Source organism: Triticum aestivum, chromosome 2D (genome assembly GCF_018294505.1).
Source record: "Triticum aestivum cultivar Chinese Spring chromosome 2D, IWGSC CS RefSeq v2.1, whole genome shotgun sequence".
Lineage (NCBI taxonomy): Eukaryota > Viridiplantae > Streptophyta > Magnoliopsida > Poales > Poaceae > Triticum > Triticum aestivum.
The window spans coordinates 529621499-529636289 of record NC_057799.1 but is presented as its reverse complement, the minus strand read 5'-3'; the positions used below and the strand labels follow the sequence as shown (position 1 = coordinate 529636289).

At 43.2% G+C, this 14791-nt stretch overlaps 1 protein-coding gene across 1 annotated transcript; it reads right to left on the bottom strand.

Annotated features, from left to right (window-relative positions):
• Nucleotides 1-11537: 11537 nt before the first annotated feature.
• LOC123049791 (probable low-specificity L-threonine aldolase 1) lies at nucleotides 11538-14374 on the bottom strand. Its single transcript, XM_044472665.1, has 9 exons — nucleotides 14256-14374; nucleotides 13127-13634; nucleotides 12915-13026; nucleotides 12699-12821; nucleotides 12489-12621; nucleotides 12333-12391; nucleotides 12140-12237; nucleotides 11847-11913; nucleotides 11538-11749 (listed from the first exon to the last, which is right to left on the bottom strand). The coding sequence occupies exons 2-9, from the start codon at nucleotides 13573-13575 to the stop codon at nucleotides 11666-11668; spliced, it is 1125 nt and encodes a 374-aa protein (XP_044328600.1). The 5' UTR covers nucleotides 13576-13634; nucleotides 14256-14374; the 3' UTR covers nucleotides 11538-11665.
• Between the last annotated feature and the right edge of the window lie 417 nt (nucleotides 14375-14791).

Below are 14791 nucleotides of genomic sequence, written 5' to 3'. Positions count from 1 at the left end.
AATAATTTTTCTTCAAGATTCCTCAATTGTGTCGATCTTCAATCTATACAACTCTGGAACCTAAGACAAAGAACGCTTAGTGAAGTTCTTCAAGACTCATCTAGTCAAATTCCTCAAACTTGTTCTTTTTGAAAAACCTTCTGAGAATGCATATGACCTCTCCAAATTCCTCGCAACTATACTCTGTTCACAGGTACTCATGTCCGCTGCTGAATCACTAGGTTCTCATCAACTTAACTCATTTGCAGCGTTCCTCGAAGAAAAGTTGCATACATCTTCAGAGAATTCTGTTGTTCATATTCCTCAGCTGAAGAAAATGGCTGATGAAAAGAAGCCACAGAAGGGAGGAAAGATGCCTGAGGTCAACACTGCTTTTGAGATCCCTGATGATATATACAAGGATTATTGCACTCCTGATGAGGACAAGTTTGGTAAGGAGGATAAAAATCAGCGCAAGGTGTGCATTCAAAGAATAGAGAGGAGATGGGCAAGGGAGTGGAGGGAGTACAGATATGTTACTTCCAAATACATGACGAAATTCGCTCTAAATCCTCCATGCTCAAGACCTCCATTGGCACCTGGCCAAGAAGCAGATCCCACTAGCCTCAAGCGTGGTGAGGATTATCCTGATGAATGGGCCAAGCGCCAGGCCAAGTTGGCTAGACAAGCAAGAGAAGCAGTGAGGAAATTTAACAAGGACTCTGCTGCTGCTGCCTCTGCTGAGGCCTCTGCTAGCAAGCCAAAGAAGGCCATGTCAAAGAAGCCTGCGCATAAGTCAAGTGCTTCACCTTCAATGCCCTCACGGCCAATTCCTCACGCTGCTCCTGCTCCTCCAAATTCCTCAGCTCCTCTGCCAAAACTCTCAGCTGCTCCAACCAAATCCTCAGCACCTGTGCATCTCGCCACGTGCCAAAGGACGACAGGCGTCTCTATTGCCTCAGGAGCTACTGCTAGTTCCTCAGCTGCACCAAATTCTTCAACGGGACCTTCTCTGCTGAAGACAAAGGACACTGCTGGACGAGGCTCTTGACCAAGTCCTCACAAGAAGCGGGTCGCCTTCCAAGTACCGTCTGATGAAGACGAAGCTGATGATGAGGAACTTGCCGAAATCATCAGAGATAGGCAAATCAGGGCCGCTAGAGCCAAAGGCAGCAATGTGCCATTGATGCTGGATCCCAAGTTGATCTTAGACTTCATCGATTTATGGCACAAGGATCCCAACACACCTTTGCCGGAGATGAACCTCACTCCTGGTCAAAGTCACGTTTTGACTGCCTTCATTGATCAAGAAAAATGGAAATATGAACAGGGAAGGAAGGTGAAGAAAGCACAGTAAAGAAACAGCATTTTCTGAAGCAAAATGTTCTGAAGCTTTCCCCTGAAGAACTCGTTGCCTTGCAAGCTGAGATCAAGCAACTGAGTGATGAATTTGATCGATACTACACTGACTGGCTTGGAGCCAAAGTCAGATTTGTCAAGCTGACCAAGGGATTTACCACCAATGTTGATGCGCCAACGCACATTGAAATTCCTCAGGCTGAAGCATCTTCTCAGTCGACTGAAGAACATGCCAGCACCGCTGATGAACATCAGGCTGCTAAAGAAAATGAGAGCACCAGGGCTGATGACTGCATTCCAGCCGTTGATGAAATTGCCAGGGCATCCACTAGTGGTGCGCCTGAAGAAAATGAAGAAGTCATGGCAACTGCATCAGTTGTGCCTGAAGAAAATCAACCACTTTCCTCTGCTCCTCCTGCGCCTATGCCAACTCCAATTCTTCCATCTGCATCAGATGCAAAGAAGACCAAGGCTGCAGAGCGAGTAGCAATGAAGAAAAGGAAGCCATCTACTCTATCAGATTCTTCAGCTCCGAAGAAGATGAAGTCTTTGACCAGCTTGTTTGCAAAACCCATTGATGCTGTTCCTATCTCAACCAAGCCATCAAAGGACCTTGTTCCTTTTGATGAACATTATGTGATCCCTAGCGGATCTGATGAAGAAAATCCTTCTGCTGCTTCGTCAGAGCAGATGGATGAAGAAATTGAAGTGGATGAAATCCCTTCAACTCCTGTTGTTTCCTCGCCTATGCCTCAGTTTACTGCTGAAGAGGCCGGTGTTGAAGAAATGGAAGATGAAGATGTGGACATTGGTTGTACCACACTCGTGCTGAATGATGACTTTTGGGAAAGTCAGCACCCCAACTCTCCACTCTTCACTCCATTGCAACAAATTCCTCAGTCCCCGGTTGCTACTGAAGTACAAATGGGATCTGAAGAACCACATGCCACACCATCTGTCCATGAAGAAATTCCAGCCACTAGTGCTGAAGAAAATGTGAATGAAGAATTGAAGACCCAGGCTGCCACTGGAGTAGAAGCTGAAATTCCTCATCCTGTGGAACCTGAGATTGTGGAACCTAAGGTGGTGATGCAATTGACTGACACCCCTCACCCCAAGCCAAAGGATCCATTCTCTAGGAAACAGAAATTCAAGGATGATGATTTCTACGGCGAGCACGTGTTCTTCACTGACTACAATCCCTATGATTCTGCTCGTCTGAGAAGGAAGCGCTTCTGGACCGCCAGCCAGGCCAACTTCTATTCTTCACTGCTTTTCAACAAGGACAAAGTCTTCGATCACGAGCATATTCCTCATGTGGACATGGAATCTCTGCCATGCTTCTCACCTGTCCTCAGTGTGCTCTATGATGCAGGCCTCCTGAACTTCTGCTCAGATATTGTTGATTGGAATGAAGAACTTATTCTTCAATTCTACGCAACATTGCACATCACAGGAGATGCTGACGATGTGAACTCCTGGGTTTTGGACTGGATGACAGAAAACACTCACTACAAAGCACCGACCTCTGAGTTGCTTCACGCCCTGCCCATCAGCCTCCACCTGAAGGAGCTCGTTGCATGTACCACGAGCCTGAGCGTACAGATCACTATATGCAAGTGCTGATGAAGCCATTGAAACCTGGTCAAGCCTCAAGGACGAAATTCCTCGTGAAGGAATTGCAGTATGTACCAAGGATAGTCTATCGTATTCTGTCGAAGACTATGAGTCCAATCAAAGGCCACGACTCATCTGATGAGGAAATTGTCGGCATCATGAATAATCTGGTTTTCAACATCATTCATGGCATCCCTGTCAATTATCACGATTTCTTCATGAGGACTATGGCAAATGTTGCATTCTCTCCGTTTGAGCTGAAGCCTTATGCTCCTTGGATTATGAGATTCCTCAGAACAAGGTCTTCACTCAACTACAAAGCTGATTTTCAGAATCACCTCAGCTACTTGCCCCCGATTGAAGTCCTCAAGCGGACCTATTCTTCTGCTGATGAAAAGGGCAAGGATCCTACTGTCATTGATGAAGGCATTCGTCCATTGGATGGTCAGTTTCTCAAAGCTGCATCTTATTCCACCAATGATGATTCTGCCACTCATGATTCTGCTGCCAATGCACCCAAGTCTGCTCCTCAAGCCACAGCTCCAAGAGTGATGACTGACCGTGAGCTGCTTCTTAGTCTTCACCAGAAGGTGGATCGGAACCATAAATGGGTTAAGCGTCAGTTTGGTTCTATTCTTCACAACATGACTGCTACACATAATGCAGTGAAGAAAAACCACTACTACCTCCATGAAGTCTTCAGTCGCACCTGGGCTATTCTGTCACATATATATGGTGAGGAAGATCTAAAGCAAATGGGTCTCAAGGAAGATTTTGACTGGTCTGCACCTCCTCCGAAGAAATACAAGAGGGTCAAGGTTCCTTCCTTGGTGGCCAGCTCATATTCTTCATCGCGCGAAACCGACGAGCATGAAGACTTGGACGACACTTCAGCAGGCCCTACTACGACAAACGACCCCAACAACGCTAGCGCTCCTCCATCAACATGATATTCTTCAGGGGCGTTAGTCCTCATTTTCAACCCTTTTGGTCATTCGATGACAAAGGGGGAGAAATTTGAGTGAGTCTTCAAGCGGGTCTATCTTATATGGGCGTTTTTGCTAAGTTACAACTCTCGTTCTTTTGATGACTTTGCTGGATCGAGTTGTAAACTTAAACTCTATGGTGACCTGATACTTTTGCTGTGTTCTTCTGCATGCTTATTACTCGCTAATGTTAATGCACGCATGCTGAATTACATCAGTCACCATATTTCATCATGCATTTCAAATTCTTCATATTATATATCAAATGCGTGTATGAATTACAAGATATAGGGGGAGATCTCCATGATTTTACTCTTTAAGTGTGCATTGCTTCAAAAACAAATTCCTCACTACGCACATCTTCAGGGGGAGTTCTTCTATATCTTGCAATCAAATTCCTCAATATCAGTATTTACACTTCATATGTTTATCCCCGTTGAAAACTTAACCTATATTGTCATCAATCACCAAAAAGGGGGAGATTGTAAGTGCATCTAGTGCCCCTTAGTGATTTTGGTGTATTGAAGACTTATAGGTTAAGGGACTAATGCGTTTGTGAGTGTACATAGGTCTATAAGTCTATGAGGAGTTTGATATTTACAGAGAAAGTCGACCCCTAAAAATGAAGTTCTTCAACTGAAGACTTTGTATTTCTGAAGACTTTCTGAAGACTTTGAAAGTGAAGAAATTGGTGTAACCCTGAAGACTTGGTATTCATTCGAGGAACATGAAGCGTGAAGACTTTTGTTTTCGTAATTTCATTTTCTCTTTCTTGAGTCATAGGAAACACCGTACTGTTAAAGGGGGTCGAGGAAATAGTAAGGAAAAATTTCCAAGTGATGCTCAACTCAAAATCCTAATCCTACCAATCCCTTCGAGTGAAGCCATTGGAAATCTCATACAGATCAGTCATATTCTTCAGTGATAGAGACGAAGTTCTTCTGGTCTCTGAGGAATTTGTTCTGACTGAGGAGTTAGGAATTCGCCAGTGCAGATTGCCTACACAGTGAGGAACATGATAGCCCCGAGGAATTAGACACTCAAAATTCCGACCGTTGTTGTGCTACGCGCCAGCTGTCCCAAAATATCTTCCCACCTAACGATCATATCATTGAAGGGCATTTATGTCTTATCATGTCGGGCTGCTCCCCAGGCTATAAATAGCCGCCCCCTACAACCACTAGCTGTTTGGCTGCTCCGAGAGAAACTGACACTTGTCAATTGAGAGCATCCCATCCTCCGAGGACATTGAGCGAAAATCATCAAGTGAGGAAAACCCAAACCCAAAGTGATTGAGCATCACTGAAGAGATTGATCCTGCGTGGATTCGACGCTTATTACCTTTGAAGACTGTGCTTCTTCCAGACGGTTAGGCGTCATGGTCTAGAGCATCCAAGATGAATTGTGGATTGCCGAGTGACCGAGTTTGTGAAGGTTCGGAAGTCACCTGAAGACTTACCACGAGTGATTGGACGAGGTCTGTGTGACCTTAGCTCAAGGAGAATATGGTGAGGACTGTGTGTCCGGGACTGTGTGTCCTCAGGTTTAAATACCTAGCCGCTCCAACCAGATGTACAACTGAGACAGCTGTTGGAACTGGTCTACCAAATCATTGTCTTCACCAAGCTAACTGGTTCTATTTCCTCAACTCTTTCATTTCCTCATTACTGTGTTGTGCGCTTGTTCATATCTGTGTTTGAAGACTTTGACTGAAGACTTTCTCAATTTCCTCAGTTCAATTTCTTCAGTCTGATTATGTTCATCATGTGTTATCCTGTGTTTACGCTTTCTGTACTCTGTGCTTGTCTTCATTTCATCATGATGACCATGCTTGTGTTCTGCTATGCATACTTTTGAGTACTTATTCCGCTGCAAGTAGTTCTTCGCTAAGGAATTTCCTCCCCGACAAATTCCTCAGTGAAGAATTCATAAAAATTGCCTATTCACCCCCCTTTAGTCGATATAACGCACTTTCAAGGTGTTCCGTATTTGCATCCTTCTCGGTTCATCATGTCATGAGTGAAGTTAACATCCCAGCAGACATCCTCTATAACACTATGCTCCGTAGGTTTAAAGAGCCCACATTCAATAGAGGTCTCCAATTAGGATTGGGTTACCCGATTTTGACCGGGTCAACAATTTCTTAAAGATCTCTCATTCAATTCTTTAAACTATACACTATGCTTCCTAATTTTCATGGCCTCACGATTAATTAAGGCCTTCAATTTAGAATTGGATCAGCCAAATTTTGACCGGGTCAACAATTTCTTAAGGGCTTTCTGAAGGAAATATGCCCTAGAGGCGATAATAAAGTTGTTATATTTCCTTATATCATGATAAATGTTTATTATTAATGCTAGAATTGTATTAACCGGAAACTTAGTACATCTGTGAATACATAGACAAACAGAGTGTCACTAGTATGCCTCTACTTGACTAGCTCGTTGAATCAAAGATGGTTAAGTTTCCTAGCCATAGACATGAGTTGTCGTTTGATTAATGGGATCACATCATTAAGAGAATGATGTGATTGACTTGACCCATTCCGTTATCTTAGCACTTGATCGTTTAGTATGTTGCTATTGCTTTCTCCATGACTTATACATGTTCCTATGACTATGAGATTATGCAACTCCCGAATACCAGAGGAACACTTTGTGTGCTACCAAACGTCACAACGTAACTGGGTGATTATTAAGGTGCTCTACAGGTGTCTCCGATGGTACTTGTTGAGTTGGCATAGATCAAGATTAGGATTTGTCACTCCGATTGTCGGAGAGGTATCTCTGGGCCCTCTCGGTAATGCACAGCACCATAAGCCTTGCAAGCAATGTGACTAATGAGTTAGTTACGAGATGATGCACTACAGAACGAGTAAAGAGACTTGCGGGTAACGATATTGAACTAGGTATGATGATACCGACGATCGAATCTCGGGCAAGTAACATACCGATGACAAAGGGAACAACGTATGTTGTTATACGGTTCGACCGATAAAGATCTTCGTAGAATATGTAGGAGCCAATATGGGCCTCCAGGTTCCGCTATTGGTTATTGACCAGAGAGGTGTCTTGGTCATGTCTACATAGTTCTCAAACCCGAAGGGTCCGCACGCTTAATGTTCATTGACGATATAGTACTATATGAGTTATGTATGTTCGTAACCGAATGTTTTTCGGAGTCCCGGATGAGATCACAGACATGACGAGGAACTCCGGAATGTCCCGGAGATAAAGTTTGATATATGGGATAATAGTGTTTGGTCTCCGGAAGGGTTCCGGAATTCACCGGAAGAGGTTCCGGATGTTTCCCGAAATGTTTGGGTACGAGAACACTTTATTTGGGCCAAAGGGGAAGCCCACAAGGTTTTTGGAAGGCGCAAAAGGAAGTTTTGTGGAGTCCAGGGGCCAGACACCAGGGTCCCTGGCGTCTGGGTCCAGACGCCGGGAACCCTGGCGTCTGGCCCTGGAGTCCGAGGACTCTTGCCTTTCGGGTGAAACCGACTTTGTGGAGGCTTTTACTCCAAGTTTCGACCCCAAGGCTCAACATATAAATAGAGGGGTAGGGCTAGCACCCAAGACAGATCAAGAAACACCAAGCCGTGTGTCGGCAACCCCGTCCCCTCTAGTTTATCCTCCGTCATAGTTTTCGTAGTGCTTAGGCGAAGCCCTGCGGAGATTGTTCTTCACCGGCACCGACACCACTCCGTCGTGCTGCCGGAACTCATCTACTACTTCGCCCCTCTTGCTGGATCGAGAAGGCGAGGACGTCATCGAGCTGAACGTGTGCTGAACGCGGAGGTGCCGTATGTTCGGTACTTGATCGGGACGGATCGTGAAGGTGTACGACTACATCAACCGCGTTGATAAACGCTTCCGCTTATGGTCTACGAGGGTACGTAGATGACGCTCTCCCCTCTCGTTGCTATGCATCACCATGATCTTGTGTGTGTATAGGATTTTTTTTTGAAATTACTACGTTCCCCAACACTTTCTCATTCGATTCTATTAATTCCCTATGTTCCTATTTTAAAGCTCTTTCATTCAATTGAGGTATTTAATTTTGGATTTGGTATACGATTTTGACCGGGCCAATCACAGCAATCGACCTATGAAAACATATCAATCCGGCACACCTTCCACCCCCTAGAAAAAAGCGTCAATGATAATGTAGCGCCAATATAATACATGCTGCCACCAACGCAGAAATTTTCCCACATAAATATACGTTGGTTAGCGTATAACACAGAACCACGCCACGGAAAGGCTTGTCAAATCACCACATTATAAATAAAAACACACACCGGCATCTCCCCACCCACCAAACTAAATATTCTATCAGTTCCAAAATGTAAGTGGTATTAGTTTTTTGGAAAGTTATATTTCTTGAACTTTGACCAAGTTCAGAGCAAAAATATCGACATCCACAATATTAAACAAAAAATGTATGAAAATTCATTTCATGATGAATCTAATCCTACCGATTTGATATTATGGATTTTGATATATTTTCTACAAATTTGATCAAACCTAAAAGGTTTGACTTTTCAAAAAAGTAATACACCTTATATTTTGAAATAGACTAATTATTTTTAAAAGCCCAACAACACCAACGACGCAGCAAAGCGCGCCCAAACCTTCTAGTTATACACTATGCTTCCTAATTTTTAAGACCTGACAATTAATTGTGGTCTTCAACTTAGAATTGGGCCACCCGATTTTGACCGGGTCAATAATTTCTCAAGGAGCCCTCTCATTGAAATTCTTTTAATTCCATATGTTTCCTATTTTTAAAGTTCTTTCATTCTGTTAAGTTATTCCATTTTGGATTTGGTTTATGATCTTAATTGGGCAAACGATTTTTCAAATCAATCAGCAGCAACCGGCATGTAGAAACATACCAATCCCGCGCACCATCCCACCACATAGAAAAAGAAGCACCATCATGTAATACTGTAGCACCAATATAGTATATGCAGTCACTGACGCAGAAATTTCTCCACATAAATATATGTTGGTTAGTGGGTAACACAGAAACACACCATAATCACCCCCACCCCAAGCTAAATGTTCCATCAGTTATAAAATACAAGGGGTGTTTGCTTTTTAGAAAGTCGAATTTCTTTAACTTTGACCTTGTTCAGAGCAAAAAATATCGACATCCACAATATTAAACAAAGAAAGTATGGAGATTCATCATGCATGTTGATTTGATATTATGAATTCTGATATATTACTTTACAAATTTGATCAAACTTAGCAGGTTTGACTCTTGAAAAAAAGTATTTTGAAACATAGTGATAATTTTTTTAAAAAGAAACCCAACAACACCAACGACGCAGGAAAGCGCGCTCAATCCTTCTAGTATGTGCCAAACACGCTACTGGTCTAAGTAGTTCTGAATGCTGGATTGATGAACGCTCAAATTTTCTAGTTAGAAACCTTGTGGCCAGGGACGGAGCTTGCTTGTAAGCAACGTAGTCAGTAGACCCCAATGAAAATAGAAAATACTGCACTAATTTAGTACTAATCATTGTTCATTTATAGATGATGACCACATTGTCATAGACATGACCCCCTTACCTTTTTTTCCAACTTTGTCCCTGCTTGCGGCAGATTGTAACCGAATTTCTACTAAGCAATAAAGTTTCTTGAGTTTCGTGTGAAAAAAGTTGCCAGGTACACTTTTTTTTTTGCAGGAAAGGTAGAGTACACTTGATTGACAAGTGATGGGTCGGCCTGGCGAACATTTCTTGTATCCGGCATGCACAAACACGAAGTCCAGAGTAGGGGGCTTCCATTCGCCCAAACAACAACATATTATTCTGCAAAATTGTTACTACAGAAGCCCAATCCTTATTAGGCGGTTCAGGCGCCGTTTTATGCTGCTCCCGCGACTTGGCGCGCACCCGCCTCTGTCCTGGGCTCAGAAAATATTCTTGCGACGAAGGGATTCAAACTCGAACTAGTACCAGACCAAGTAACCAACTAGGATAGCTAACATCGTGCGCCCCTTTTGCTATTTCTTATGTCTATTGTGTGCGCGCGTGATCTGGTTCTTTTCTTTCTTTTTTCTATTTATTTTATTTTTTCTTGTTCCATTTCAAATTCACGAATATATTTTTGCTATTTCTTACTCCCTCCGTTCCTAAATACTTGTCTTTCTAGGCATTTCAAATGAATATCACATACGGATGTATGTAGACATATTTTAGAGTGTAGATTCACTCATTTTACTTCGTATGTAGTCACTTGTTGAAATGCCTAGAAAGACAAGTATTTAGGAACGGAGGGAGTACATTTTTTAACATATGTGATTTTTTCAAATTCAAGAATATATTTTTGGAAAATCGTGTTTTTCTCAATTTCGTGTACTTTAAAAAAATGATGAACTTATTTTGAAATTCGTGATTTTTTTTCAAATTCGTGAACTCTTTTTAAAATCTTTATTTTTTGTTATTTCAAAATCAATGATTTTGTTTCGGTTTGAACTTTTTTCAAACTTCTTTCCAATTTTGCGAATTTTTTTGTACTCATGCACTTTTTCTTGTTCATGAATTATTTTCAAATCAAACTTTTTTGAGTTCATGAAATTGTTTCTAATCCGTGATTTTTTTAAAAAAATTGTGATCTTTTTTAACTGTACAAATCTTTTCAAGTTCTTACTTTTTTAAATTTCATGAAGTTATTTTCAAATTTGTTTAAAATTGATGATTTGTTTTCTAAATTTGTGATTTTTTTCAAATTGGTGAACTTTTCTCAAATTCACATACTTTTTTTTTCAATTTGCACGAACCATTTCAAATTTATGAAGTTTCTTCAAGTTCACTTTTATATTGTGAATTCTTTTGCATTTTTGTTTTTAATAATATGCATAATAGACTGGGTATATATAATTCTACATGTTAATGTTGTACTAAAAGAAGGGTCAAATAGAGTATTTTCCTCAAAATGGACAACAAAGTGAGTTCACCCTAGTGCTTATTGTCGAAGGTGCCGAATAGAAGCTGCTCTACAAGGGCCACAACAACAGAAAATATTGTGAACATTTTTGTGAACTTTAGAACACATTTTGAAAACACCAACATTCTTTGAATATGTGCACAAAATTTCGAAAATGGGAGAAGTTTTTGAAATTCACAACAATTTTTTAAAACATGAACATTTTGAAATTTTTGAACAAATTTTAAATACAAGATTTTTTGTTTGAAGTTCCTAACAATATTTGAAAACACAAACATTTTTCGAAATTTTCAAATATTTGTTTGAAAACCTGAACAGTTTTTGAATATATGAACAAAAGGTTGAACATATTTTTTTTTAAATAGTGATTTTTTGAAAGAGAGGAAAAAGAAACAGTTAAAAGGGAGATAGAGAAAAAAAACCAAAAACGCTTAAAGAAACAAACAGAAAAAAAAAAGCCGGCTCAGTGACTTTCCCAAAATCGATAAAAATAACCCGGATTGGAACCTTCAGAAGGTTCCCACAACCGGAACGAGAAACCCTCTTGCAGAATCTAAATGGGCGGCCAGTAACACATTCTAGCTGAGTCTCTCTCCTGTGTGAAAAGTTGGCATTTTGACTCAACGAGCGTCAGTTAGGAAATTCGGTTCCTATCGGCCCGAACAGCAACATATATTATTCTGCGAAGTTGTTACTACAAAAGGCCATGGCCACAAACAAGCTGGATACTGCACTTCATAGGTGGGCGCCAAAGGAAGTGGCCTAGTGCCCATATGAATTCGTGGTACTGCCGTTTGTCAAGTGCTCGAATTTAGCATTGCCTGACAGTATTTCCTCCACGGCTTTCTGAAAACAGAGCAACAAGTCAGTGATACCCACACACGAGCAAACAGAGAGCGTGGGTGACAGAAGTTCAAAGGAATCCATAGTAAGACATTCGTACCTCGATACATGTCAAAGTATACTGGACGTCACTGTCTGAAATTTGGTAGTGAATGACAAGTCTGACGCTGCGAATTGAGGGAGTTCAAATGGAGGGTTATAAAACTTAGAAGTTAGTATGAAGCATACATCATACTCCGTATGAAATAAGACCGAGTTTCTTTTTGATGCGGTCTGAAGTTTTTATTTTAGTTAAGAGGCCAATGCAGGCATAAGGATGCTCATACTGAGCAGCTGAGCTTGACAATACTATACTAAGCAGATAAAAAAGCAGTTGAGCGAACTGAATTGAACCTCTTGGAGCTTCCTGGCATCGCAAGCACGTTGCGCCGTTCCAGGACTTGACACAGTTTGTCAGATGTTATGCGTGGATCCGCGATATCAAAGAATACCTAGAGAATACACCACGGGAGTTTAAGAATATGATCTTTAAAAGGCGATATATACTGGAAAGTATCAGACTCAATAGATGGACTAGCAAGCTAACCATATTGGTCTCCACTGAGGTTAAATCAACTGTAAACTGTTTAATTTTCTTCAGGCCATCTGAACAATTGGACAAGACAAGCAAATTCAGGGCTGTTAAACTTGTGATATAAATGGAGGAAGTGTGAAAATCCACATGGAAAAGATCATATGAGACCTGCTAAAACTTTAGCCTTCCTATGGTCATCGGCAAGCTTGCCTATGTTGTCGCGAACTGCAACATAGGCAGCAGCACAGAGTACTCCTACCTGCCTCATTCCACCACCTAGTGTCTTCCTAAGAATCCTAGCCTGAAAGTATTCTTCAGATCTCCGTTACATGTTCTCTTAAGCAGCTTTAAACTTAGTAGCAGAATATCCATCGTCACCTTTTCTATGAAGGCCTTAGAACCAACAATAACTGATCCAACAGGAGCGCCTAAACCTTTCGATAGGCATACTGAAACTGAGTCAGCGGCTCTCACAAGCTTATCAACAGGAACTCCAAGTGCCTGAGACCACAACAGTGATGGAAAATGTCAGGGGAAGATATGAATACTTGGTACTTAGTCATGCCGGTTTATCGATCACATACTACTACTTACCACGGACGCGTTAAAAATACGAGCTCCGTCGATATGAAGCTTCAAGCCATGGCTTTGAGCAACTTGGCCAACCTTGTCGATGTATTCTACAGACAGACACTTTCCACCAGATCTGCAGCAACAACAAGAAGAAAATATCAACCAGGGGGTAACCACTACACTACCATCCCGATCAGTAACATGAGCAACATGTATGAGAGCAACTCACTCACCTTCCATGCGTGTTCTCCAGGCAGATGAGCCTGGTGGTGGGATAATGCAGCGCCCCCGCCCCGACATGATGCCTGATCGCAGCAACGATCATGTCAATATCCATGGTGCCGTCAGGATTGTTTCTGACGGTCCTGGGGTGGACGCCGCCGATGGTGGAGATGCCTCCGTTCTCGCACATGTGGATGTGGGAGCTGTCCCCGAGGATGACCTCGCTGCCCCTGGTGTCGCACTGCGTGAGGACGGAGACCAGGTTGCCCATGGTGCCCGACGGCACGAACAGTGCGGCCTCCTTGCCCGTGACCCTGGCCATCTCCGCCTCCAAGCGCTGCGCGGTCGGGTCCGCGCCCAGGACGTCGTCGTCCACCTCCGCCGCGGCCATGGCTGCACGCATGGCCTCGGACGGCTTGGTGACCGTGTCCGACCGGAGGTCCACAACCTTGGTCACCATCCTGCCTTGCCTGCGTAGCTGTAGCTCACGCTTCAGCAGGAACTCGTACGACTCGGGATCTACAACGATTGATATGTAGTGTTCCATTAGCAGTGCAATTTACCTTGGGTGACAAATGCATTAATGCCAAATCTACATCTTGATGCACTGTGGTGGAAACTGGCCAACTAAAATGAGAAAGCTAGCGAGGCTTCTTTTGTGAAGGCGTTGCAGGCTGTCATTTTTACATTGCAACTCCCAGTGTCCCACACGCAAGCGGTGAAAACTGAAACTGAAACGAGGAGACGCCATTTTTACGTCGCACAGGACAAGATCACAAAGAGTGCCTTAGCACGCAACAGACACGACCACCACAGTGGAGGACCCCAAGAAGGATACATACAACTCTAATGGTCCAACAACCACAAGCTTTGGCGCCTTTTGGGGGGGCCATGCATGCATGTCACGCATTTCCTCGGAGATTTTTGAAGAGCGGCGAGAGGATAAGCGCTCGGCGGCTCCAAGAACAGTAGATCTACCGAGGGTTGGAAGGTAAGGGAAGGGGCAAATTAACATAGCACCGCGCATCATTCAGGAACAAGAACTGTTTTAGCAATCTACTGCACGCGTTCATCGTCAATTCGTAAAGCAACAAAACTTGGTAAAAGAGGATGAAGAGGGGGATCTGAGGAACTGCGCACCAGAATCCGTGGATCAGATGGAGCCCCAGCCGAGGCGGATGGGAATGGCAGCCGCGGTTGGGCCGCGGTTGGGCCAGAGAAGATGAGTGGGGAGGAGAGTGGTCTGGCTTTGGTGGCGTCGTTGCCACTGCGGTGCGGAGTCGCGCTTTATACGGAGTAGATGACAAAGCTAGTTTTTTTTTTTTTTTTTTGAAAAGAGATGACAAAGCTAGGTTAGGTGCCGCCTGAGGAAGAAGTGCTGGACGAGACGACATAACACCATCTCCAATAGTTCCAAAAAAAACTCCCCAATAACCACTATTTTTTCCACCTAAGTAATACTATTCGTTTATTGGAGATGAACGCTTTCACATATTTCCAATAACCCAGTCCCTAGTACCCAACCTGACCTTAAGGGTCCGCTTGGCGGTGGCATGTCGGGCGACGGCGATGGTGTGGTGGTGGTTGGCGTCGGGCAGCGGTGGCCCGGCGGCTGGTGGCAGCGTTCGACGGTGACGCGTGGTGGTGGCGCAATGGTCTGATGGCGGCCCGGCGGC